Source organism: Microtus pennsylvanicus, chromosome 5, assembly GCF_037038515.1.
Source record: "Microtus pennsylvanicus isolate mMicPen1 chromosome 5, mMicPen1.hap1, whole genome shotgun sequence".
Lineage (NCBI taxonomy): Eukaryota > Metazoa > Chordata > Mammalia > Rodentia > Cricetidae > Microtus > Microtus pennsylvanicus.
The window spans coordinates 135,345,322-135,369,462 of NC_134583.1; the positions used below are offsets into that span (position 1 = coordinate 135,345,322).

At 47.1% G+C, this 24,141-nt stretch overlaps 1 protein-coding gene across 1 annotated transcript in view; it reads left to right on the plus strand.

Moving 5' to 3' along the window:
* The first annotated feature begins 12,723 nt into the window (after positions 1–12,723).
* Fhip2a (FHF complex subunit HOOK interacting protein 2A) overlaps positions 12,724–24,141 on the plus strand; it is a 32,468-nt gene continuing 21,050 nt past the window's right edge. The window contains exons 1-2 of the mRNA XM_075974525.1: positions 12,724–12,909; positions 19,605–19,683. Of these exons, the coding sequence (XP_075830640.1) occupies positions 12,865–12,909; positions 19,605–19,683 (124 nt within the window). The 5' untranslated portion in view covers positions 12,724–12,864. The remainder of the gene's footprint in view (positions 12,910–19,604; positions 19,684–24,141) is intronic.

Here is a 24,141-nt window from a genome sequence, read left to right on the forward strand (position 1 = left end):
ATTATCCACATGACACCTGCTCATTTGCCTTCCTTATCTACTGATTTATTCGTTTATTTTTGAAGTATTGTTGGCAGAGGCCGCTCATTCATTCCTGGCCCCTCATTGGTTCCCTGCCACTCATTCATTCCCCGCCGCTCATTAGTTCTAGGCTGCTCAGACCCAAAGTAACCACACAGAAACTGTATTAATTGCAATGCTGTTTTGTCAATGGCTTAAGCATATTGCTAGCTAGCTCTAACCCATCTCCGTTAATCTGTGTATCATCACGAGGTCATGGTTTACTGGCAAAGATTCCACAGGCTCTGGTGGAGGCGTTTGTCTCATATGGCAGCTACATGGCTTCTCTCTGACTCTGCCTACTCTCTCTATATTTCCTCCAGCCTGGCTATATTCTGTTAAGTCATTGGCCAAATTAACCATTAACCAATAAGAGCAACACATATACAGGACTTCCAACATCATTTCCCCTTTTCTGTCTAAATAAAAAAGAAGGTTTTAACTTTAACATTGTGAAATTACATATAACAAAACAGGTATCAAGCAAGAATTACAGTTACAATATTTATATCTACTTTTATCAGAACCAAGAAAAACTATAATTATAACTATCTATTCTTCAACTCCATCAAAGACCCCAGAAGGATATAATATTACCTAAATAAACAGGAAGTGCATTGTAAGCAACTTCCATAACTCTAAAATTGACAGAGACATCTTGTTGCCTGGACAGTCATGTACCGCTGCTATCGGCAATAGCAGAAAGATGCAGGCACAGCCTGGTTGCGGCTGTAGTTTCGTAATAATTAAGCTATGAGATCAGATAGAGTCCAGCAGCATCTTAATAGGAAAAGAAAATGTGGTGCATAGTTGGGTGATTTTATTCAGCTGTAAACAAAAATGAAATTACGGCATTTGTAGAAAAATGAAAAGAACTGGATATCATTATGTTAAGTAAAACAAACAAGAAAAATAAATATTTTATGATTTTTCTCCTATTCAATCTAGATTTAAATTTATGTTTTATTTTGATGGCCTGATGTATGTTGTGCCTACTCATTATGTAGAGTATGTAGACACATGTGTTCTTGAGATGCAACTGTTTTACTTATACACTGTCTTTATCTCCTATGAAAGATGTTACACCTTTGGTCCAATATTGTATGACACAATTAATATCTTGACTTTTTTTTTAAAAAAAGGTTTATTTATTTTGTATACAGTGTTCTGCTTGCATTGCCTGCAGGCCAGAAGAGGGCACCAGATCTCATTATAGATGGTTGTGAGCCACCATGTGGTTGCTGGTAATCGAACTCAGGACCTTTGGAAGAGCAGACAATACTCTTAACCACTGAGCCATCTCTCCAGCCCCTATACTGGCTTTAAAAAAAAATCTGATTTTCTTTTATTTATTTGAGCCTGTCCCTTCCCCATTAAATCTATCACTTTTAGAAAATATAGTGCTACTTTTTTTTTTTATAGAACTATCATAGGTCTGAGCTTTAAAAATAAAATCAAACTTCTGAATTCATACCCATAGGACTCTAAGTGCCACACGGATACGTGCACACCCGGGGTTGCTGCTGCACAGGTCACAGGAGGTCACAGATGAGCGGGGAGTGGACGTGTGTTCTGTGTACACACTGAAGTTCCAGCCGGCTCTAAAGAGGAGCGAGACCATGGTGTCTGGAGGGGAAAGGATGCAACTGGAAACCCTCATGCTGTGAAATAAGCCACTCAGAAAGGAAGTCGCCTGTGAACTCTGTGTCTGTGTGTATGTAGGTCATGGAGCTAGAAAATGGAGCATGAGAGGGGAGATAAGATCTGAGGGGCAGGTGTGGCGGGAGAGGGCTAAGGAGTCCACGTGACTGTGAGGTGGAAGGGACGGGGGGGGGGGGGGGGGGGGGATGTGGGAAACGGCGATGGACAAGAACAAAGTTGTGTTTGGACGCGCCATGCTAAAGCCAATTTCTCAGTATGCTAATAAAAGATAATAAAAACAGAAAAAAATTAAAGATGATGTTATTTTAAAATCTTCTGACTTTTAATTGATGATTTAAACCCGCTTGCAGCTTTCCTCATGGAAAGCATAGTTTACGTCTTCCACTCTCCTGCGTCACACTGGATCGAGGCGGCCATTTCTACTGGATTGTTTGTCGTACCTCGGCAAGGTCGTTTTTCTGGCAGTCGCCCAGAATCGAACACTTCACTTTCTAATTTTCTTTCCTTGCCCTTAGCTGTGGTTATAAAAGTAAGCTCTGACCAGAGGGAGGTGAGCAGGGGTGGAGACAGCAGAAGCGCTCTTCTCTCCCTTCCTCAGCCCTGCCCTAAAGTTGGGAACCAGCGCTTTTGCACTTTCATGGGACCAGGAAGACCTGAGTGTGGCTGTGTCCCGCGGGGGTTTAGGACTGTTAGGAACATACAGTGATCTTGGAGCCATCGCAGTGGCTCTAACTCAACCCAGGAAACTTCTCTAATTTTTTTTTTGTTTTGTTTTGTTTTGGGGGGGGGGGACTGGAGAGGACTCCGTGGTTAAAAACACTGATTGCTCTTGCGGAGGACCCAGTTCAATTCCCAGAAACCACATGGTCATTCACAACCATCTGTAACTCCAGTTCCAAGAGACCTGATGCCCTCTTCTGGTTCCCTAGGCACCGGGCACACACGTGATATACATGATACTTACATGCAGGCAAAATATCCATACACATTTTTTAAATAATCAAAAAAAGTAACTAAAAATTTATATTTAGGTTTATTTATGTGTGTTTGTGTGTGTATATGCCATGCATACGCAGTGCCTGCAGAGGCCAGACGAGGGTGCTGGTGAACCACCTGATGCGGGTGCTAGGATCCGAAACGCAGCAACTGCCCTAACTGCTGAGCTACCTCTCCAGCCACCCCAGGTTTCTTTTACTTAAGGAAATAACTGCTTTAAGCCACTTTACGTGGGATTTGGTTGTTCCGTGCAGCTGGATCTAACAGGAACTGGTCATTTCCTGGAGCTGCTTTGTTATTGTAGGCTAGGGCGGAGGGGAGGTGGCAAAGCAGTGTCTCCCTCAGCCTTCCCTGGCTTGTGGCAGCTGGCCTGCTCACTCAGCTTTTCCGACACAGTGGACTTGCTTAAAAGTAGATCTGGAAGTAAACGTGGCTGTAGTGGCTTACTCCAGATCTCAGGAAAGAATGTGGAGAGCATACGGGAGACACAAGAAAAGCAAAAGAGGGACACTGGGGTCCCCAAGACGGTCACTGGGGTCCCCATGATGGTCACTGGGGTCCCCAAGACGGTCACTGGGGTCCCCATGACAGTCACTGGGGTCCCCATGATGGTCACTGGGCACATGATCCTACTGGGACTTCACGAAAAGTATTTGGACCACTTCTCAGAATTCCTCCTAGAACTGTCCACAAAGACAGGACTGATATGCAATAATATTCAGCCTCCAGGTTCTCCCCCACTGGCCGAGTCCTCCAGTGGGTGTAAACTCCATTGTCCTTCTAGAAACACCAGGCTTTCCCACAGAGAATTTTCCATGGGTAAAATGCTTAGGAGTTGCTAAAATTCCTTCTCTTGGAGTGACATAAACCATGTCTAGACCTCCTGCAATCCCAACAACAAAGCAAGGTGCAATTCCATCAGAGTTCACTCTAGGAAGCCAATTAATATATTAGGCTTGTTTACAGATGGACAGGTGACCTTATAGCGGTCTCCCTGCAGGGCGTGCACTGGCATGGATGACACCCTATCCACCCCCGAGCCCCATGGCTGTGCCAATGGAGCCCTTCCCTTGCCTGCCCATATCCTCTGACCTTCTCAGAGACTCTGGGATCATGAACAATTAGGGTAGAACAGCATACCACTGTCTGAAAGGGGTGGCTGAGTTCTCAGGGGAGAGCCCTAGGGCCTTCCTGCTCCCTCCTTGCACAGGCAGCATCAGGAATCATCAAACCCAGCTGTAAAGACCATTGGCCGGCAGACTGACCCAGCCTGACTCCTGAAGATGGGGGCAGTTTGGCTCGAGGCCTAGTCCTGTACAGATGAGCCTGGGAATGAGGCTAGACACTGTCACCAAGAGCTGAGTTTGCAGGCTGTCATCAGAAGTTGTAGAAGGAGTTTCCTTTGGGCCACCAACACAGAACCTTATTAATTACGAAAGATAGGTGAATAGCTCAGGCTTGTCCTACTAGCTCTTTTAACTTAAATTGACGCATTTATATTAATCTGTTATTTTTTAATGGCTTTTTATGTCTCTTCCATCTTGTAGCTCCTGTTTCCTCTCTGTGTCCACTGGCATCTGTCCTGAACCTAGATTCATTTCCTCTTCTCTTTCTCTGCCTGGAAGTCCCGCCTAACCTCTTCCTGCCTAGCTACTGACTGGTCAGCTCTTTATTAAACCAATCAGAAGGCGCCTTGGCAAAGACACATCTACACAGTTTACAAAAAGATTATTCCACAACAAGAAGTACATCGAAGGACTGTGACCCCGACAGCAGGGTGTTTAGGGTTTAGTGCCTATTTCCCGAGATCCACCTGGTTCTCCTTGTTTCTGTGATGTGTTAGCCAAATTCCTGGCATGAACATGTCAAAATGGGCAAGATGTATCGTTGCCCACAGTTCCAGAGGCTTTGGTCTAAGGTCACATGGTGCCATTGCTGTGGGCCCGTGGTGAAGCAGAAACTCTCAGGAGAGGCTGCAACAGAGCAGGCCATCCGGAAACAGAACCGGCGAGAGAGAACGTCAGACAAGCAGGGTGGAACACGGGGAGGGAGCAGATAAAGTATTATTTTTCCAGGGCACAGCCCCAGTGACCTACTTTGTCCAACTAGGCTCCACCTGGTAATAATGCCACCACAAAGGGACCCAATCAAGGAATTAACCCTCTGAAGAAGTTAGAGCTCTTATCATCCAATCACTGAATGGACTGGCAGGGGGCTGTTCCTTAAATATGTGAGCCTTTTGGGGGACAGTTTATATACCAACTATACATGTTAGAGCTGCTAAATTACCTTCAGTAGACCAAGCCTGTAACCAGCACCAAAGTCACTGTTACAGTGTGAACCTGCCGCTCGAAATTTGACACTTCTGGACTTCCATAAAATATATTTTCCTGTCTCAGACAGCTCGTTTTAAAAATAAATTACTTCCCAGTCCTTTGTTCCAGGTGATCTAAGTTTGTATTTACTGTCCTTTTGCTTTGGCTATACCACTTATTGAGCTATCTTCACTCTTGTGTCTTGACTATTGACTTCTAGAGCTGATTCTTATATCTTTCTTCCAAGCCCAGATCTCTCTTCTAACTTCTCAAGTCAAATTTACTACCTCAAACCAGACACCTCTCAGAGAAACAATTACACAACTGACCAAACCTACATACTGCAAACATCCCCCTTTCCTCTCACTTCTTCCATTATTCCCTTCTGTGTGTGTGTGTATTTATTGCTCATGTGTGGTGCAAGTGAGCATGCGTGTGTACATGGAGGCCAGAGGTCAACCTCATTGGCTCAGAGCTCACTGATTGAACAGGACCTCTTGGCCGGAAGCTCCAGGGGTCCTTCTGTCTCCACTTCCTGGTGTTGGGATTGCAAGGGGCTAATCCAGCATGTGACTTATTTCTGTTTGCTGGGGTTTGAACTCAGGTCCCTGAGCTTGCGTGGACGGCGCTTTAGCAACTGGGCTGTCTCCTAAGACCCCACTATGTCTCCACATTCACTGTTTCAATAATGACATTTTCACTAGCCTCATCCACGCCAAAATTTAGCAATAGTTGGCTTCTTGTTCTCATTTATGCTCATATTTTCTGTAACCTGAAAATTGTGGTTGGCCTTAACTTGGTTTTTGAGTTCACCATGTTCCTCCTCTCTGACAGGTTACTAACGCCCACAGGTTATGATCTCGTCTGAATTTTTGTAAGAAACATTAAAAATGCCTTTTGTTTCTGCCCTTGCCAAACAAACTTTGCATTGTGCCAGCACACAGTTTCACCTAGAGCTTCTTACAGGGTTTTTTGTGAAAGCCTCTGTCCTTCCTCCAAACCATTTCCTGTTTCACAGAGCCACCTTCTGTCAACACCATCAGAGGATGTTGTCCTTAGCTACTTCCTTTCTTTGAAGAAAATGCTTAAGGCACTTTTGAAAGATGTGTTTACTTTTAGGTGGAAGGCTGTCTTTCTAACCTGCATGTCTATCTTTTTACCACATGCTGGTCTGGTGTCAAAGGAAGCCAAAAGGGAACTTCAAATTTCTGAGGGGGAGGGGGAATTACAGATGGTTGTGGGCCACCGTGTGAGTGCTGGGAATCAAACCTGGGTCCTCTGGAAGGACAGCCATTTCTCCAGCCCTCGTTTTATTAACTTGTGCACGTGTGCACACGTGCATGCAGGCGCCAGCACAGTCCAGGTGGCATCAGATCTTCCAGAGTGGGAGTTACAGGTTTGTTTGTGAGCAGCCCTGTGAGTGCTGAAAGCAGCCTGGGCTCTCTGCAAAAGCAGTGTGTGCTCTCAAGCTCCAAGCCATTTCTTCAGTGGTTGTTAATGTGCTGATGTTTCCCCACTGAGGTGATGAGGATTCAGTGTACATACACACACACACACACACACACACACACACACACACACACCATCCCACCACCTATGTGTATCCTTTCATCTTCCTCATACAGTAATGTCATTGCCTTATTGCCTTAACTGGACTGGTGTTCGCAGTTTATGTTATAATGGTTTTATAAATGGTAAGTGTATTGGTGCCATGTAGACTGACTATGTGTGTTAGTGCCATATGAACTGACTGTGTGTATTAGCACCACGTGTATTAGTGTCTGGTGGACCTACTGTGTGTATTAGTGCCCTGTAGACTGACTATGTGTGTTAGTGCCATGTGAACTGACTGTGTGTATTAGCACCACGTGTATTAGTGTCTGGTGGACCTACTGTGTGCATTAGTGCCCTGTAGACTGACGTGTACTAGCAGTATGTAGACTATGTATCAACATAGTCCTTGTGGGCTGACTATGAGCAGCAGGGCCATGTGGACTGACTGCCTGCTCGCACATCACTATGTAGTCGAACTTTTATTTGGGCCACCAGTTCACAAGTAACAATTTGGAGGTTTATTACTAATTATGAAAGCTTGGGCATTAGCATAGGGCCGTCTCACTAGCTGTCATAACTTAACCTGCTTTTATTAATCTATGTTCTCCCACGTGGTTCAGTCACCTCTACCCTGTACCACATATCCGACCTCTTCAGTGCCTCCTTGGTGTCTGTGCACTGCCCACTCTGCTTCCTCCTCATCTGGCTGGTGACTCTGCCTTTCTTCTTCCCAGAGTCCTTTCTGTCTCCAGACGTCCCGCCTAACTCTTCCTGCCTAGCCACTGGCCATTCAGCTCTTTATTAAGTCAATGAGAAGGTGCCTTGGCAGAGACACATCTCCACAGTGTAAACAAACATTCTGCAACACGGCATGTTTGGTGTTAACAAGAATCTTCCTCCTCCAGCTGCTGCCACCACCACCTCGGCTACTTAGCCGTTTTGTTTTTAATTTATTACTACGCCCACATCAAACTTCCCTATTCTCTAGAAAACCTGCTCAAATACATACATATCCTACTTACCACCTGCATCCCCACACCATCTCAGCTCTTCTGACCATTCTCGACTGCTTGTCACTCACCCAGCTGCTGTCACCCTCAGACTCAACCTTATCTGTCGGGAATGTCCTTCACTTTTCCTCACCTCTTTGTCTCGCCCTTCCCACCCTTTGTTTATTTACTCCCTGAGTTTAGATGGAACACTCTCAGTTTCCCAAGACAGAGCAAAACTGGGACCGGTGTTCAGCATCTCCTGCATCTGAAACGTCTTCCTTTATTCTCACACTCAGAACCACCTTGTCTTCGTCCATCTCGAGGCTAGAAGTGATTTGGCCTCAGAAACTTGAAGCATTGCCCAGTGCCTTCTTCCTTCCTATGCTGCTGCTGGGAGCTGTCAGGTCACCAGGACTCTTGAGGCTTTTAAGAACACGTTTTTCTTTCCTCTCATTGGAAGTATTCACGATCTATCTTGAAACCTAGTGTTCTGAAATTTTGCAAGTGTCTGATGGAGTGAGCTTATTTTCATCAGTGTTCTGATATGGAATGGGTGCTCTCAGCCTGGAAACTCATGCTTAGAAATTAGCAAGTTGTTAACTGAGCTATTTGTTAGTGATTCCTCATTTATGTGACCACTAGCAGGCTGTCTAATTAAAAACAGTTCTTTCACCTGGCTTTTTGTTGTTATTGTTGTTTTGTCTTTGCTTTTTTTTTTTTAATGGTAGTGTTAATTTGACACAGCAGAGGGAAGAGAACACCTCAGTTGAGGAACCCTCCCCCATCAGATTAGCCTGTGGGAAATCCTCTAGTGTGTTTTCCTGCCTGGCGATAGATGTGGGAAGGCCCAGCTCACCATGGGTGGTACCATTCCGAGCAGGTGATCCTGGGTTCTATAATAAAGCAGGCTGAGCAAGCCATGGGGAGCAAACCAGGAAGCAGCTCCCTCCACAGCTTCTGCATCAGCTCCTGCCTCCAGGTTTTTGCCCTGTTCCAGCTGCTGCAGTGGCTTCCCTCAGTCATGGAATGTGACCTCAAGAATTTTAAGATAAAGCAAAGACATTTCTCTCCAAGTTGGTTTTCGGTCCGTGTTTTATCACAGCCATAGAAAGCCTACGCAAGACAGGGTCTGGTGTAACCCAGGCTGGCCTGGAATGCTTTATGTTGCCCGAGCTGGCTTTGAATACCTGACCCTGAGAGCTGGGGTTTAGACGGGCAGTGTCACACCTGGCTTTTCACTCGTCTTTAGGAAACACCTGGGGAAATGTTTCCATCTTTTTTATATTCGTTTTTAACTTCTGTGTTTTACTCTTGGTTTCTAGGCCATCCTTTGTGCTCTACCACTGCTGCTTTAGACACAGCAAATCATTCTCTCTATTCAGGCAGTATTGTCTTTGTTTCTGGAGAGTGGCGGGAACATTTTCCATAAGTTTTAGTTTTGTTCCTGGAGAGTGGCGGGAACATTTCCCATAAGTTTTAGTCTCCCTCTGTTCAATACAAACTCATCCTCTCTGAGTCTCTCCACCGTCTCACGTCCTTCTTCGGTCTCTTATGGATCTTATACATGTTCCTCATCTTCTGATGGTGTCATTGTGTCTGATCCATTTAGGAGAGGTCACAGACTGACTGAGCCATCTGAGCACATGGCAGGAGCTCAGAGGTCTGCACTGGACTCCCTGTCAGCATCTTCGGGTCTTTCTCAATTCCCAGTCTTTCCATCCAGCAAGACCAGACTGGTTGAAGATCCTAGGAGACAGGGAGACCAGACTGGTGTGACCATCCTAGGAGACAGGGGAGACCAGACTGGTTGACCATCCTAGGAGACAGGGGAGACCAGACTGGTTGACCATCCTAGGAGACAGGGGAGACCAGACTGGTTGACGGTCCTAGGAGACAGGGGAGACCAGACTGGTTGACCATCCTAGGAGACAGGGGAGACCAGACTGGTTGACCATCCTAGGAGACAGGGGAGACCAGACTGGCTGACCATCCTAGGAGACAGGGGAGACCAGACTGGTTGACCATCCTAGGAGACAGGGGAGACCAGACTGGCTGACCATCCTAGGAGACAGGGAGACCAGACTGGTGTGACCATCCTAGGAGACAGGGGAGACCAGACTGGTTGACCATCCTAGGAGACAGGGGAGACCAGACTGGTTGACCATCCTAGGAGACAGGGGAGACCAGACTGGTTGACCATCCTAGGAGACAGGGGAGACCAGACTGGTTGACGGTCCTAGGAGACAGGGAGACCAGACTGGTTGACCATCCTAGGAGACAGGGGTGGGGTAGAAATGTGTCCATTTCATTGTCCATTCCCACTTCATTCTTTTCTCTCCCGCTATCCTGAGATGGCCTTTCTACCCTCTCCTGACTTAAGCCATCATATGCCAGGTCTGCGGAGGGCAGTGAGGGGGTCTACCGAGTTCTCAACAAACTTCACCTGTCCCACCACTTTGGATCCTGGTTGTGCCATTTGCTCTTTCAGTTGCCTTTCCGTGGCTGTGACAAACACAACTGAGAGCCACTTAGGAAAGAAAGGATTTACTTTACGGTTCCAGAGAGGACAGTCTATCACGGCAGGCAAAACATGGCAGCTCGAGCTTGAGGCTAGTCTAGAAGTCAGGAAGCTGAGCGATCCAATTTCCCTTCGCCCCCACACAGGGAGAACAGACAGGGAACCAGAAGTGGAGCCAACTACAAAATCTCAAAGCCAGGCTCCCAGTGTGCACTTCCCCTAGGAAGCCCCGCCTCCTGAAGGTTCCTTAACTCCCCAAGCTGGGGACCAAGTGTTCAAACATGACTTTCTATGGGGGACATTTCACATGAAAACCACTTTCTGTTACTAATTCCTAAACCATGAGAAGTTCTTGGAATTAATGCATTGCTTCGATTCCTGGCTTTTAACCCCTTTTTAGCTGTCTTCCAGTTCTTCTAGTTCTGCTACTGTCTCTTCTCCCAACCTCCTTGTCCTTTTGGGTTTACAGAGGAGAAACTTTTTACTCAGTTTAGCAAGATTTGTGGAACGGATGTTGCTAATATTTTTTTTCCCATCCACCCAGTGAATCAGAAGTTGCTAAACACTGAAAATTAGCATCATCATCTCTCTCTTTTTCTCTCAGTTCCATCCTATTTGGGCCTCAGTTTTCCAGGCCTTCTGTGTTTAAGTGTGTGTGCTTCTTCCAAGTACACAGACATGCACATACCCTCAAAGGCAGAAGAGGGTGTCAGATCCCCTAGAACTGGGCTTAGAGGAGGTTGAGCCACCTGGTGCAGGTGTGAGGAACTGAACTTGGGAAGCCTGGAAGAGCAGCAAGCATTCTTAGCAAGCATTCTCCAGCCCCAATTCAGTTTTCAAAAAGGACTAAATTTATGACTTGCCTTAAGCAAACAGAATAAATACAGAAGGTCCCAGCTGAGGAATTTCAGGCAACCACGGTGTTTTTAAGGGTAAGGACGCTTCTTCCTGAGCTTTCTCAAATCAGTTGTTGATGTGCGTCCAACCGCACCCATGCATTCAGCACGCTGTACATTAGTGTCACTGCACGCATGCCGGGATGAGAACAGCAACCATAACCACTGGCTCAGTGACATCCTGGTTAACTCGTGCATCTCAGAAATTAGGTATCAGGTAGATAAATCAAATGAGTATTGGTATTAACCCAGAGCCAAATATATATTTTATTGTGTTTATAATAAGTATGCAAAGTTAAATATCCGTCGTACACAACCCATAGTCTGTTTAAACATACCTCGTCACACAGTTGTGGTTGTTAGGCATTATGAAAACATGAAATGCCATATAATTAGGCCAGGAAACTTATTATAGTTAATAAAGTATTACGAATAATAATAACAACAAACATTATGTGCTCTGGATTGGAGCAGGAACAAGGAGCCTGAATCTGCAAAGGAACACATTTCAATATTCGAAAAATACTAGAGGATGTTGCCAGCATTTTAGACAGAAAGTGAGGTCGTGTTTGCCGCCCTTTGAGCACAGCAGAAGTACATACAACACAAGAATGGAAGTGAAGGAGAAGACTCAAGTCTCCCCTTACCTTATGCCTTGGTTTCCCATCCTCTAGATGGTTATTAATATTATAACAACAACAAGGGAAGTCTGTGAAAATCCGTGGACCCTACGCCCAAGAGTGGCAGAGTTGGACCCCAGCAGGCACCCAGCTCCAGAGCCCGGCTTCTTAACCCGGCTATTCTGCCCTTCCTGTCCTCTGTTCAAAGAATTCTACTATAAATAGGTGTTTTCACCCAAGGTTATGAGAAATAGACTCCTCTAATCCAGAACGTCCTGATCGATCCTCTCGGTGAAATGCTAACATCAGCTTAAAGCAAAGTTCACCAGGATTGTTCAGAAGTTCCATCAACCAAATTAAAATTGTCCAGTCGAAATCAGTGTTTCCTCTAGGATTCAACATTGATGTACACACAGTGTTTTAGGAAGCCTCCGGCTCGGTGCTTATCCCACTCCACTCATCGGTCTGAGGCATCTTAAAGATTCTTTTCCAGGAACACACTGAAACGGTGCAAGGCACTATCCTGAGTTATTTAACCGAACCCTCGTCCCACGTGTCCACTCGGAACTTCCGGTTTTGATAAAACGCTATTTTACAGTCCGGCAGACTCTTTTCTTCCCCCCACCTGCCTCGGCGGGTCGTTCTGGCGTTAGGGATGCCGGTATTTCCCTAGCGGCCTTCCCAACTTGCCCCCGCCCCCGTAAGGTGCACACGTAAGCACCATGTCAACGTGTCATTGCAAAACCCCCTCCCTGCGCCGCTCACCGAGAGACGAGCTCGAGCAGCTCCCGGTGCACCGCGCCGGCCCCGCCCTCCCCGCCGCCGCAGCCGCCGCCGCCGCCGCCGCCTCTGCGCGCCCCGCCCCACGTCCCGCGCCGCAGGCAGCGGAGGCCTCGGCTTCCCCGGGCCGCACCGGCGCCCCCTGCAGGACGCGGCGGGCAGCGCTGCCGGAAGAGCCCGAGCCTCCTGCCACCGTGTCCGCTGCCGCCGCCGCCGCCACTGCCACCGCCACCGTCGAGCTCCAAGGGGCCCCGAGTCCCAGCCGAGTGTCCTCGGAGCCGCCCGCCGCGCTCCCCGCGCCCCTCGCGCTCCCCGAGCCGCCGCGCCTCCCGCTCGGCCTCCGTCCTCAGCTCCCCGCCCGCACCCGCCTTCACTCTGGAGCGGCCCGGGCAGCCGCAGCAGGGGCGGCGGCGGCGCATCGAGGAGCTCTCCAGGTCGTCCCGGGAGAAGCTGCTGCAGTCCCGGGACAGGATGTTTTCCAAGCTCACGTCCATCCTGCAGCACGCCGTGGAGGCGGTAAGGCCGCGCGGGGTGCGGGGTGGCGGGGATCGGCCGCCCGGGCTGCGGGGCGCGGGGGAAGCTGCGGGGAGGCCTGCGCGCTCCTCCCCACCGCAGCCTCTGCCCTCCCGCCCCGAACCGGGCGGCTCCCGGGGCCTCCGGGCCGTTAACCTCCCGGGCCTCCGGGCCGTCGCTGTGCAAGACAATAGAACGGCGGCGCCGGTGGGCTGGGCTTGCTTTGGCTTTCGTGCGGGTGGGCCCGCGGGCCAGGGTGACGCCGGTGCCGGTGATTGCTTGCTCGGGCCCGGCGGCCCACCTCGGCCGGACCTGGGTGATGGATCTGCTGGAGTTTGCAGGTCCGCGATCGCCGGGCTCACACCATCTGTTTCCCCTTTCTTGTCTAATATTGCGCTTCCCGGACGCTCTTGGCTCAGCCTGCAACCGCTGTACTTTGAGGCCGGTCTTAAACGCACAGAGGGACCTTACACAAACCTCCTGACAGACCTGAACAACCCAGAAGGAGAATACCTTGCCGGTGCTCAACACGGCTTTATTTTAAACTTGCTTATTTTGGGTTGAGTGTTACTTTGTGTGAAGAAAGTTACTGTGTTCATTTTTAAGAGGACATTTTCTTTACATGTTGAGAAAGATAATAACACTTTCAACTAAACTCTACTTTTTAAAGAGAGGAAAAAAAATACCACAGTGATGTTGAGGGTCAGCTAACAAAATTAGAATTGTGAATTTTAGTTATGTAGTATATGGAATTTAGGTACTTTGGTTTTGTCCCTCCCCTCCCCCCTTGGTGACACATCAGACCAAGAAAGAAAGAGGGAGAGGAGCTGTATTGACACAGGTGGCAAAGGACAGGGCTGTGAGACGCTTGCATTTCCTGCTTTATATAGAGTCAGTCTGCATTCGTAAAATAATTAAAAGTTTTAAGAACAGTTATATTGATGTTTTGAATTATACTTTAGATTTTAAAGAGTCATCAAACGTAATGATAAATTAGAAAGAATTAAATAAGTTACGTGGGTTAGGCCCTGGGGCCTGTCATATTCTAGGCAGAAGCTCTCCTACTGTATTTTATTTTTTTGAGATCGAATGTTACCAAGTTTCCCAGACTGGCCTTGAACTTCTTGCCTTAGCCTCTAGAGTGTTAAGTTCTACGCACATCCCCAAGCCTAGCTCATTTTTGTCCTGAGGCCTGTGTTTTCTAACTTTGTAATCTTTTTATAATTGCACGTATCATTAACATCTGCCAAATTACCTGAGAGAGACTGGCTAGGTAATAGTCAGTGTCTCTGTCAGTGAGGGGAATGAGTTCACTAGGTTGGCCTAGTCCAGGGAGAAATGTCTGGCCCCTGGAAAAAATGTCAAGTCCGCTTGCTCAATGCTGGTTTCTAAGCTGTGCTGCCACCCACACGGTTTACCAAGAGAAAGTACAGCTCCCGAAATCCAGCTGGTTCTGCTCTGCTTTTTTGTTGGGATAGGGTCTCAGGTAGCCCAGGCTGGCCCTGAACTTACGTTGAGAATGACCTAATCACTTTCAAATTCACATTATCTTTTTAAACAAAAAAAATCAAATACCACGGTGAGTTTTAGGGTCAGCAAACAATTAGAGTTGTAAATTTGTAGATCTTCCTCCTTTGCCCTAGGGCTGGAATTATAGAATAATAGACTTCATCCCATGAAGAATATTTTTTATGCCCCCTTCAACATTCTCCTGGGAAAGAACTCTTAGATAATGGTAAATAAGCCATCCTTTGGTAGCTGAATGTTTCCTAACCCAAGATTAGTTCCTGGTTACTCATTGACTTTTTCACTTTTTTTTATCCATAAACAAGTCTTCCCATCCCATAATTTGTTGACTTTTTCTTTCTCTTTTTATGTTCTGGTGCAGCATTCCAGTGCATAGACTCATCAGGGTTCTGCAGACTTGGGAGGGAATCCCAGGCCTGCGTGTGACTGGACCTCTCATTGCATGCATCTTCAGAACTATGCTGCCCTACCTGGCCTCCTAGTGATAGGGTGTCCAAGTGTCCATAGCAGTCAGATAAGCCTTCTATATTTTTTTAAAGGTTGATCAGATATATATTCATCTAGATAAGGAGTTTGAATTTTTTGTTTTGCTTTGTTTTGGTTTCGAGTCAGGGCCCTCAAACTTACGAAGTCACCAAAGATGACCTTGAACTCCTGATTTTTCTGCCCCCCTCCCCCAAGATCTGGGACCTCAGGCTGGTGCTTTGTTTTCTGTTTAGTTTCTGGTGTTGAGGATTTAACCCAGGGCCTGCCTTGGTAAATGTTAGGGGAGCTCCGTACCAGGCTTCTACCCACCCCTGACCTTTTCTGAACATTTTTATCATGGCTTTTTTTTTTTTTGAGTGAGTGCATGCATATGTGTGTATGCACGCGTGAGAGAGAGAGAGAGAGAGAGAGAGAGAGAGAGAGAGAGAGAGAGAGAGAGAGAGAGACCACAGCACTTGATGGGGGCAAGTCTGGGGACATTTTTCCCTTTACCATATGAATCCTGGGGAATCAAACACAGGTGGTCAGACACCAGCACCTGTCTTTGACTGCGGGATCATCTCAGTACCTACCCCTTTTAAACTTTTAAATATATGTTTAAGTTAATATATTTTAGATTTACTTTTTTCATGTGTGAGAGTTTTGCTTGCTTGTATGTATATGAACCGAGTGTATGCTAGGTGCCTATCAGGGTCAGAAAAGGATGCCAAAGTCCCTGGAACCAAACCCGGTTCTCTGCAAGGGCAACAAGTACTCGTAACTACTGAACCATCTCTCCAGCCTTCACATTTTTATTCTGAAATAGGGTCTCATTCAGTTGCCTGGGCTGTCCTCAACCTTGTGGTCCTCCTGCCTCAGCCCCCAGGTAGTTGGGATTACAGGAGCGTGCTCTCATACCTGGCATGCATATTTAAATGGTTTCCCCTCACTTGCCAATAACCACACAGAGGAGGATAGAAGAAGATATTTTCAAAGCTTCACGTTCATAAATGTGTTTTAAGCCGATAGACACAGTATAAGGGTAGGAGAGAAGCCAAGCGCGGAATGTGACTCTTACCTCCTTTTCCCCAAAGGATGCTCCTCTCATGTTGCATGGGTCTGTCAGGAAGAGTCGCGGGAATGAACGTGTCGTTAGCCAGGTGCCGCATGTCTCAGCTCTGATGAGCCTGTCCTAAGGTTAGACTAGACTATTTGCCAGTTCCCATGTAGTGTTTGCCGAGGGCCAGGTGCTGCGGGGGTACCACAGTGGAAGTTTCCCTTTATGACCTTTTACCTGTTTTAACCAGTGCAGTGGAAGTCATCCTACAGAATGGAATGAGTGTTTTCCAAGTACAGTTAATAGGCAGTTGTTGGGGACCGCATCCACCCATGCACCATACTGGGGACTGAACCTGGGCCTTGATCCTCTGCCCCCCTTCAACAGCTTGCCTAGTGGCCACCAGTTCTAGAGAACGACTCCATCCTGGGGCTTCTTTTCCCAGCCCAACTCGAGTCGCTTCCTCACAGAGCGAGACTTTTAAGTGCCAGGGTGAAGATGGAATGTCTGCATCTTGGTTCCCAGTGCCCACTGGCTAAACACTTGGGACGTCATACTGTACAGAACACACAAGGATGTGCTGTGGGAGTGAGTAGATGCCCCGGATTGCTGCGGAGGGTAAATGAGGTGCGTAGGGGAGCTTTGTGTGGAGCCTGGTTGACAATGCTTCCACCGGCTGGGGGCTGTAGGAAGAAGGAAACTGATCTTAGGTGTAGTTGGGGAAGGTTCTCTGGGGCTAAGACTAGAACTAGGTAGTAGAGACGCAGCAAAGGGAGGGAGGGTGTTAAGGAACTTGGCGGCAGATGTGGTAGCTCGCACCTGTCTCTCTGAGACCTTCCTGAGTGAGAGCTAGGCAAGCCTGGGCTGTACCATGAAACCCTGTCTTAAAAACAGGGCAAACCCAGAGGTGGATTGTACATGCTGTGATCCCAACCCTTAGGAGCTGGAAGCCAGAGGATCAGGAACTCACGGCCAGCTACACAGTGAGTTTGAAGCCAGCTGGGACTACAAGAGACCTTGTCTCAAACAAAAACAAACAACAGAACAAAGACAGTTTGGGGTAGAATCTTTTAGGATGTGCATTTTGTAGATCTTTAAAGCAGAGGTTGTGGCCACAAAGTTTTGTCCAGTTTGTTGATGGAAGTTCTTTTGCATATTGGACATGTTGGACAAAGTCCAGGTTCCTAGCAGAAAGCATTGTTACCTAAGGCAAGTCAGCTGACCGGTGTTTTGGTCTCTGATGGGAGTTTGAGCAAAAGAGGAACTCTGAATGAGAGTTTAACAGCATTTTAGGCTGGGTGCCTGGGGGGCCGCACGTCTGTAATCCCAGCACTCAAGAAGCGGAGGCAGGAAGATTGCAAGTTCAAGGCCTGCCTGGAATATGTAGTGAGACACTGCTGCAACACCAGAAAGTGAAAAGCGAGCTAGGGGTGTGGCCTGACGGTGGAGCATTTGCCTCTGCCAGGCCCTCGGTTTGACCTCAGTTTGCCAGTGAGTAGACTCGATAATGTGCTTGGCTAGTGCAGTGCTGGCCTGCAAGTCCACACATCAACTGTCACTGACTGGGCCGCCCGTTTTTCATGGAATGAGTATTTTGGTGCTGATTCGGCTCCATCCTTGAGTTGAAACCAGGAGTCTAAATGATGAAAGGGATGGGTCCACCCCGGCCCTTGTCCAGATCCGGCCTAAGGGAGAGAAGGTTAAACAGTGGGAAAGGTTGGGGTTGAGGCTAGGAGGAAGCCTCAGAGTGGAGAGGGAAAACTTCCTGAAGAGGAGGAGCTTCCACATAGGAGAACAGGAAGTCCTGGGTAGGAGAACAGGAAGTCACAGATAGGAGAACAGGAAGTCCCAGGTAGGAGAACAGAAGTCACAGATAGGTAACCTGGCAATTTGGGATGAGAGTTTTGAGAATTTAATCTCCGAATACTAAAACATTAAATTACAGTCTCCTGGAGCTGAGTCACCATTCCTGTCAAAGGATAGATGTTTTTATGCAATGGTAACAGGTCATTTGCATCTTAGTAGCAGAAAAGACAAGTTCACTGTAGTCTCACAAAGTAAGAATTTATTTATGTTTGAATGAGATTGTTACTCATCTGAGTTATTGGCGATTCAGAATAGTTCCACGGTTTCCCTCCCTCCAGCACCGAGGTAATAGCGCCATCCTGCTTGGGATTTGCTGGTATTCTGTGGCAAGGCTGCCCATACACAACTGGCAAAGCCTCCAGCCTGCTGTGTGCCACTGCTGGGGAGAAGCTGGAGGAGGGACACTGTCACCACCTAAAAGGTCGAATTGTTACTGCATTAAACACATCTCATTTCCTCCTGTGTCTGCTTCATTTTTAGTAAATTTAACTCCACACAAGTAAGTAAAGTTTGACTGCTTGTTCGCTCCTTCACGGTGGCCCTGGGTAGTTCTACTTTCTTGGTCAAGATCTCTGCACACAGGCCAGTGTAGGAAGAATCAGCTTGAAGAAACCAGTGATGGTGTGAAATTCTTATCCAGTTTCTTTTCATAAATGTGTTTCACCTGGTGGATTGAGCCACTTAGCATGTCTGTGACTTTACCCGTAAGTTGCACAAGAGTTGAGAAATTGTGTTGACAGAGTTGTCAACTACAAGGTCGCTGGCTGGGAAACCAAAGGTCATCGCGGAACAAGTGGAAGCTAGGAGAGATCTGCCTGCAGGTCGTTGGGTGGCTGTCCCCAGCCTGCAGCCAGCACAGAATTTAAGACTTCTTAGGACATGATTGAGTATGTGCATGCATGTTCATGTTCGTGTGTGTGCATGCGTGCTCAGTTTGCTGCCTTGTCAAGCGTGAGCTTTGTAGAAGATTGCTGGCCACAGTGTTGGACACTCTTGGCACTTAGAGGCCGGGCATGAAATGGCAGTTTACCCGTCAGACTTGGGTTCTCAGGATAGAAACCTCTACCCTGCACAACCGTGGTCAGAAGTCAATGACACCTCTAGAGTGTCCCCCACCTCTCTGTCCCTCCACCCCCACCCCTTTCTAGCAAAAGAGCCCGGAGTCAGAGGAGTAGCCACGTCTGCCTTTCTTCCATTTAACACGCATTCCCTAATGCTGGTCGGCTTGCGGCAAGGTGGCTAGTGCTATAATTCTGCCCTTAAAACTTAGAAAGTGCCTCTCAAAGCTTGCCGTTTAACACATTTTGTAGACTTTATGTCTTGTTCATGTAGTTATTTTCCTAAAAATATACACTGCCTGACCTAGGCTTACAAAGAAAAAGATTTACATCAGAAAGCCAGGGGAAGTAAGAAGCAGTTTAATCTGATTATGACGTTGGCAGCGCTCATGTTTGCTGTGCTGATGCGTAAGTGATTGCCAGCTGCTCATCACCCTTTCCCCTTCCAAAGTCCCAGGTACGCAGACCTCTGGCTATCAGTAATGCTGTTTCGCGATATCGCGTCGTTTTGGTTTAGTCGCCTGAGTCCATGCGATAACAGCAGCTGGGGGAAAGTTGGCTGTGGGGTAGTTTAGTAATAGTATTGATAAAGGTGGCTTTCTTCTTAGTAAATCATTTTACTTGTTCGGATTCAACTCATTTTGATTGTATTTGATAATCTGAGTTCAAGTCTGCCCCTTAATGTGGTGCCTCCCTCTCACACGTCTGGTCTGCTGTGTTTGCAGCTCGCACCGTCTCTTCCATTACAAGAAGATTTTGTTTATCATTGGAAGGCGATCACCCATTACTACATAGAAACTTCAGGTAAGGAACATGCGTGCCTACGATCTGCTTCAAGATGAGTTCTCAGTTACTTTATTGTTAACTTTAAACAGTTTTACCTTTGACTCCTCTCTTAGGGACATTCTCAATGTCCCTTTGGAGCGTCTCCTATGTTGTCGTTGTTCTGGGCAGCGGGGACGGAGTAACTGTCTTGCACACGCAGCAGCCCCTGCAGCTCTGTCCTAACAGAGCTTGTATGCAGGGGAGGGGGGGCAGGTGGCTACTTCAGTGCTGAGAAGACAACACTGCCTCTTGGTCACGTTTGTCTGGAGAGACCCTCACTGGGTGCTCCCACCTGCTGATGCGTCCGGCCGGCCCCATACAGGTGTCCTTGAGATGATCAGTGATGAAGCTCGGAGAAATGGGTAGAAAATAGATGGACAGTTGTGGTTCACCCCCATGAGGAGACCCAGGATGGGAGGGAGCGGGGTGGGGACCGAGACCACACCTGGCACCTTTAGTCACTCCACCCTTTTTATATTTGTAAAAATTGGTCAGTTAGTTTCTCAGTCTCTCTCTTCCCGTCCCCCTCCATCCCCCTCGGTTCCTGTCCGTCCCCCCTTGTATGTGTGTGTGTGTAGTGTGTGTGCATGTAGTGTATATGTGTGTGATGTATATGTGTGTGTGATATATATGTGTGTATGTGTATAGTATGTGTGCGTGTGTGTAGTAATATGGAGCAGCGGCGGGGCTACGTCCCCAAAACCCCAGCCGCCTGCCCGGCTAGTTTATGCCCCGAAATAATTACACAGACACTGTATTCATTTAAACACTGCTTTGGCCCATTCCTATCTAGCCTCTTCTAGGCTAATTCTCACATATTAATTTAGCCCATTTCTAATCATCTGTGTAGCGCCCCTAGGTGCGCTTACCGGGAAGATTCTAGCCTAAGTCCATCCTGGGTTGGAGCTTCATCACGTGCGTCTGCCTGGGAGCTGGGCATGGCGTCTCTCCTGCGTCTGCTCCGGAGAGGAGAGCTGTCGGGTCTGACCTCACTTCCTCTTCCTCCCGGCATTCTGTTCTGTTTACTCCACCCACAGGGCAAAACAGTTTCTTTATTGCTTAACCAATGAAATCAACAGATTGATATATGACACTCCCACATCACTTCCCCTTTTTCTGTTTAAACAAAAAAAGGAAGGCTTTAACTTTAACATAGCAAAATTACATATAACAAAACAGTTATCAAGTAAAAGTTACATCAGAAACATTTATACATATAACAAAATTGACCGTAAATCTCTATCAATAAAGCAAAATCTATACTAATGCAAATTATTCATGTCTATATCATATCCCCCTTTAAATGTAAAGGAACATTTATAAACTATATTTGGGAACATGGGCGCAGTTTTTTCTCTCCAAACTGCTTCCTGCTGAATGGGGGCATCGTTAATTAGGTCTTTTATGGTATAACCTGTGTGCTAGTTTCATCTCAGTTGGCAGTTGAGCAAAGCAATTTTCTGAAGATGTTCACAGCAAACCTTCAGGAGGACGTGGTCCATCATACCAAATCGGAATAAATGCAATCCACAAGGTCTGATCCTCTGTGAAAACAAAAGAAGACTCTCTCCAAAGCATCATATCCTTAGACCCAAATTCTGAAGTCATACCCTCATGATATCCATTCTGGTTCCACCTGGCAGCCCATATAATGAAATGTCTCTCTGAAATTAGTTCCTTCACAGTCAAAAATTTTAAAGAAAACACAATGTACATAATCCAGACTCTCTGTGCATTTTCCATCTTTACGCGGCTTATTTTTATTTATATCTATAACTATCTGTACTCTGTCTCTTTAAAGACTTTACTTTTACTTTTTTCTTTTTAAACCATTAACTTTATTCTCTATATTCTTTTTCTTCTCTCTCCCAAGCCAACGTACATTCATCCAACAGTGTAACTCATTTAGTGGTCTGAATCTGTCCTATTGTGAATCTGCAATTTTTTACTATCCAGGAGCACTTTTGATCTATGCCTTTAAATCACTAGGCGCTTAAGAATCTAAGCTGTGACATTTCTAGGTTAACTTTTTGCTTTTTGAGCATATATCTGTAGACCAGGCTGTCTTTGAACTCTCAGAGATCCGCCTGTCTCTGCCTCCCAGGCATTGGGATTAAAGGTGTTTGCAACTACACCTTGAACTCACAGAGATCTGTTCATCTCTGCCTTCTAGGCACTGGGATTAAAGGCGTGTGCTACCACACCTTGAAGTCACAGAGGTTTACTTTAAGAATTTTAACTTTTAGTCTGCATATATTTTTAACACACTTTAAATCATTTAAAAATTTTCTTTGTCTTTGAATCTCTCTTTTTACTGTATGTCTCTCTCCTTTTCTGACCACATGAGGCTTTAATTTACCAAGCAATCTCAGTAGGACTAAAGGCTTGGCTTTGCCGGCTAGATGTAGCTCATTCCTTAGCTTTCCAGCCTCGTGGCTGAGGTACTGGCTGTAGCCACGTTTATAGCCACACCTGGCGTTTCAAGGTCCCTACCAGCCAGCTAGCTACAACAGACAACACTCAAGTCCTCTCTCGGTAGCTGGCCCTCCTGCCTCAAACAGTCAGAGTTTGCCCTGGCAGGGTGGCCCAGAAAGCTGGCATTTTTAAACGGCGCAGCTTTTTTCCTGCTACTGCTGAAAACCGAAAAGCATGTGTTCAGCTTTTCGTCACCACCGTTTAAGTGTTTCGTGGCAGGACCTCTTAATGAGCTGCAGGGATTTGCAGCTGAAGCTGAGTCAGGAAAATTTCAAAATGGAGGACGTACCATTTTGTGCTAGCTCTGGGGCTACCAGGTAGGAGGAGCGGCACTCAGCACTTTAATTCTGAGACTGAGCATGCAGCACAGAAATTCTTTTCATCCAAGTTACATCCAAATCTGACACGCAGAGCACTGCGCAGTCTGAAAACACGTCTCTGTATGGCAGCAGAAATCCGCCATGCTCTTCCGCCTGCCTAAGCCTGATTCTGCCTTCTGCCCAGGAGCAGGCGGGGAGCTCTGAGTCATCGTCAAGGTCTCAGAGCACTCTCCTTCCCATCCCAAGCGGGAACACAAACATAAAGCCAGAGTTTGCACTGGCAGCACAGCCCCAGGAAGCCATGCTTTGAAATGACACAGCGTTTTTTCTGCTGCTGTTGCCGAATCACGAAATCTCTCTATGGCATGCCACGAACAAACAGCAAAAATCTGTGTTAAACTCTCTCTCCATTATTTTTAAGCCTTCTCAGGTTTTTTAAGTGGGTTTAGTCCATCACGTGGGCGCCATTTGTAGTAATAAGGGGGCGGCGGCGGGGCTGCGTCCTCAACACCCAGCCGCCTGCCCGGCTAGCTTTACCCAAAATAATTACACGGAAACTGTATTCTTTTAAACACTGCTTTGGCCCATTCCTATCTAGCCTCTTCTAGGCTAATTCTCACATATTAATTTAGCCTATTTCTAATCATCTATGTAGCGCCCCTAGGTGCGCTTACCGGGAAGATTCTAGCCTAAGTCCATCCTGGGTTGGAGCTTCATCACGTGCGTCTGCCTGGGAGCTGGGCATGGCGTCTCTCCTGCGTCTGCTCCGGAGAGGAGAGCTGTCGGGTCTGACCTCACTTCCTCTTCCTCCCGGCATTCTGTTCTGTTTACTCCACCCACAGGGCCAAACAGTTTCTTTATTGCTTAACCAATGAAATCAACAGATTGATATATGACACTCTCACATCACGTGTGTGTTTGATGTATATGTGTGTTTTGTGTAGTGTATATGTGTGTAGTATGTGTGATGTATATGTGTGTAGTGCATGTGCGTGTGTGTGATGTATATGTGTGTAGTGTGCGTGTGTGTAGTGTATGTGTGTAGTGTGTGTATGTGTGTGTGTGCGATGTATATGTGTGCGATGTGTGTAGTGTATCAGTGTGTGATATATATGTGTGTAGTGTGTGTGATGTATATGTGTGTAGTGTGTGTGCATGTGCGTGTGTGTGCAATGCATATGAATAAGCATGCCTTGGTGTATGTGTAGCGCTAGAGCACAGCTCTGTGGAGTTGGCTCTCTCCCGGGGTTGGCTCGGGTCATCAGGCACAGCAAGCACTTTCGCCTGTTCTTCCATCTCGTTGACCGTCTCCACCTTACTTTTTGAGACACTGTCTGTTGCCGAAGCTGATGGATTTGCTAGATTGGCCGACTAGTGAGTTCCTGAGGTCCACCCGACTTTTCTCTCCCCAGACTACTGGCTTTTACGTGGGTGTTGGGGATCTGGACTCGGTCCTTGTGCTTGAATGGAAAGCACATTACCCACTGAGCCACCTCCCCAAAACCCCGGAAATGTTTTAATTACTTGGAAAGATGTAAGGTCCTAGGATGGGGGGGGATAACTCAGTGGTAGAGCACTTGCCTGGCACGAGTTCGGTGCAGCATCCATCACCAGCATCCAACACCAGCATCCACAACTCCAG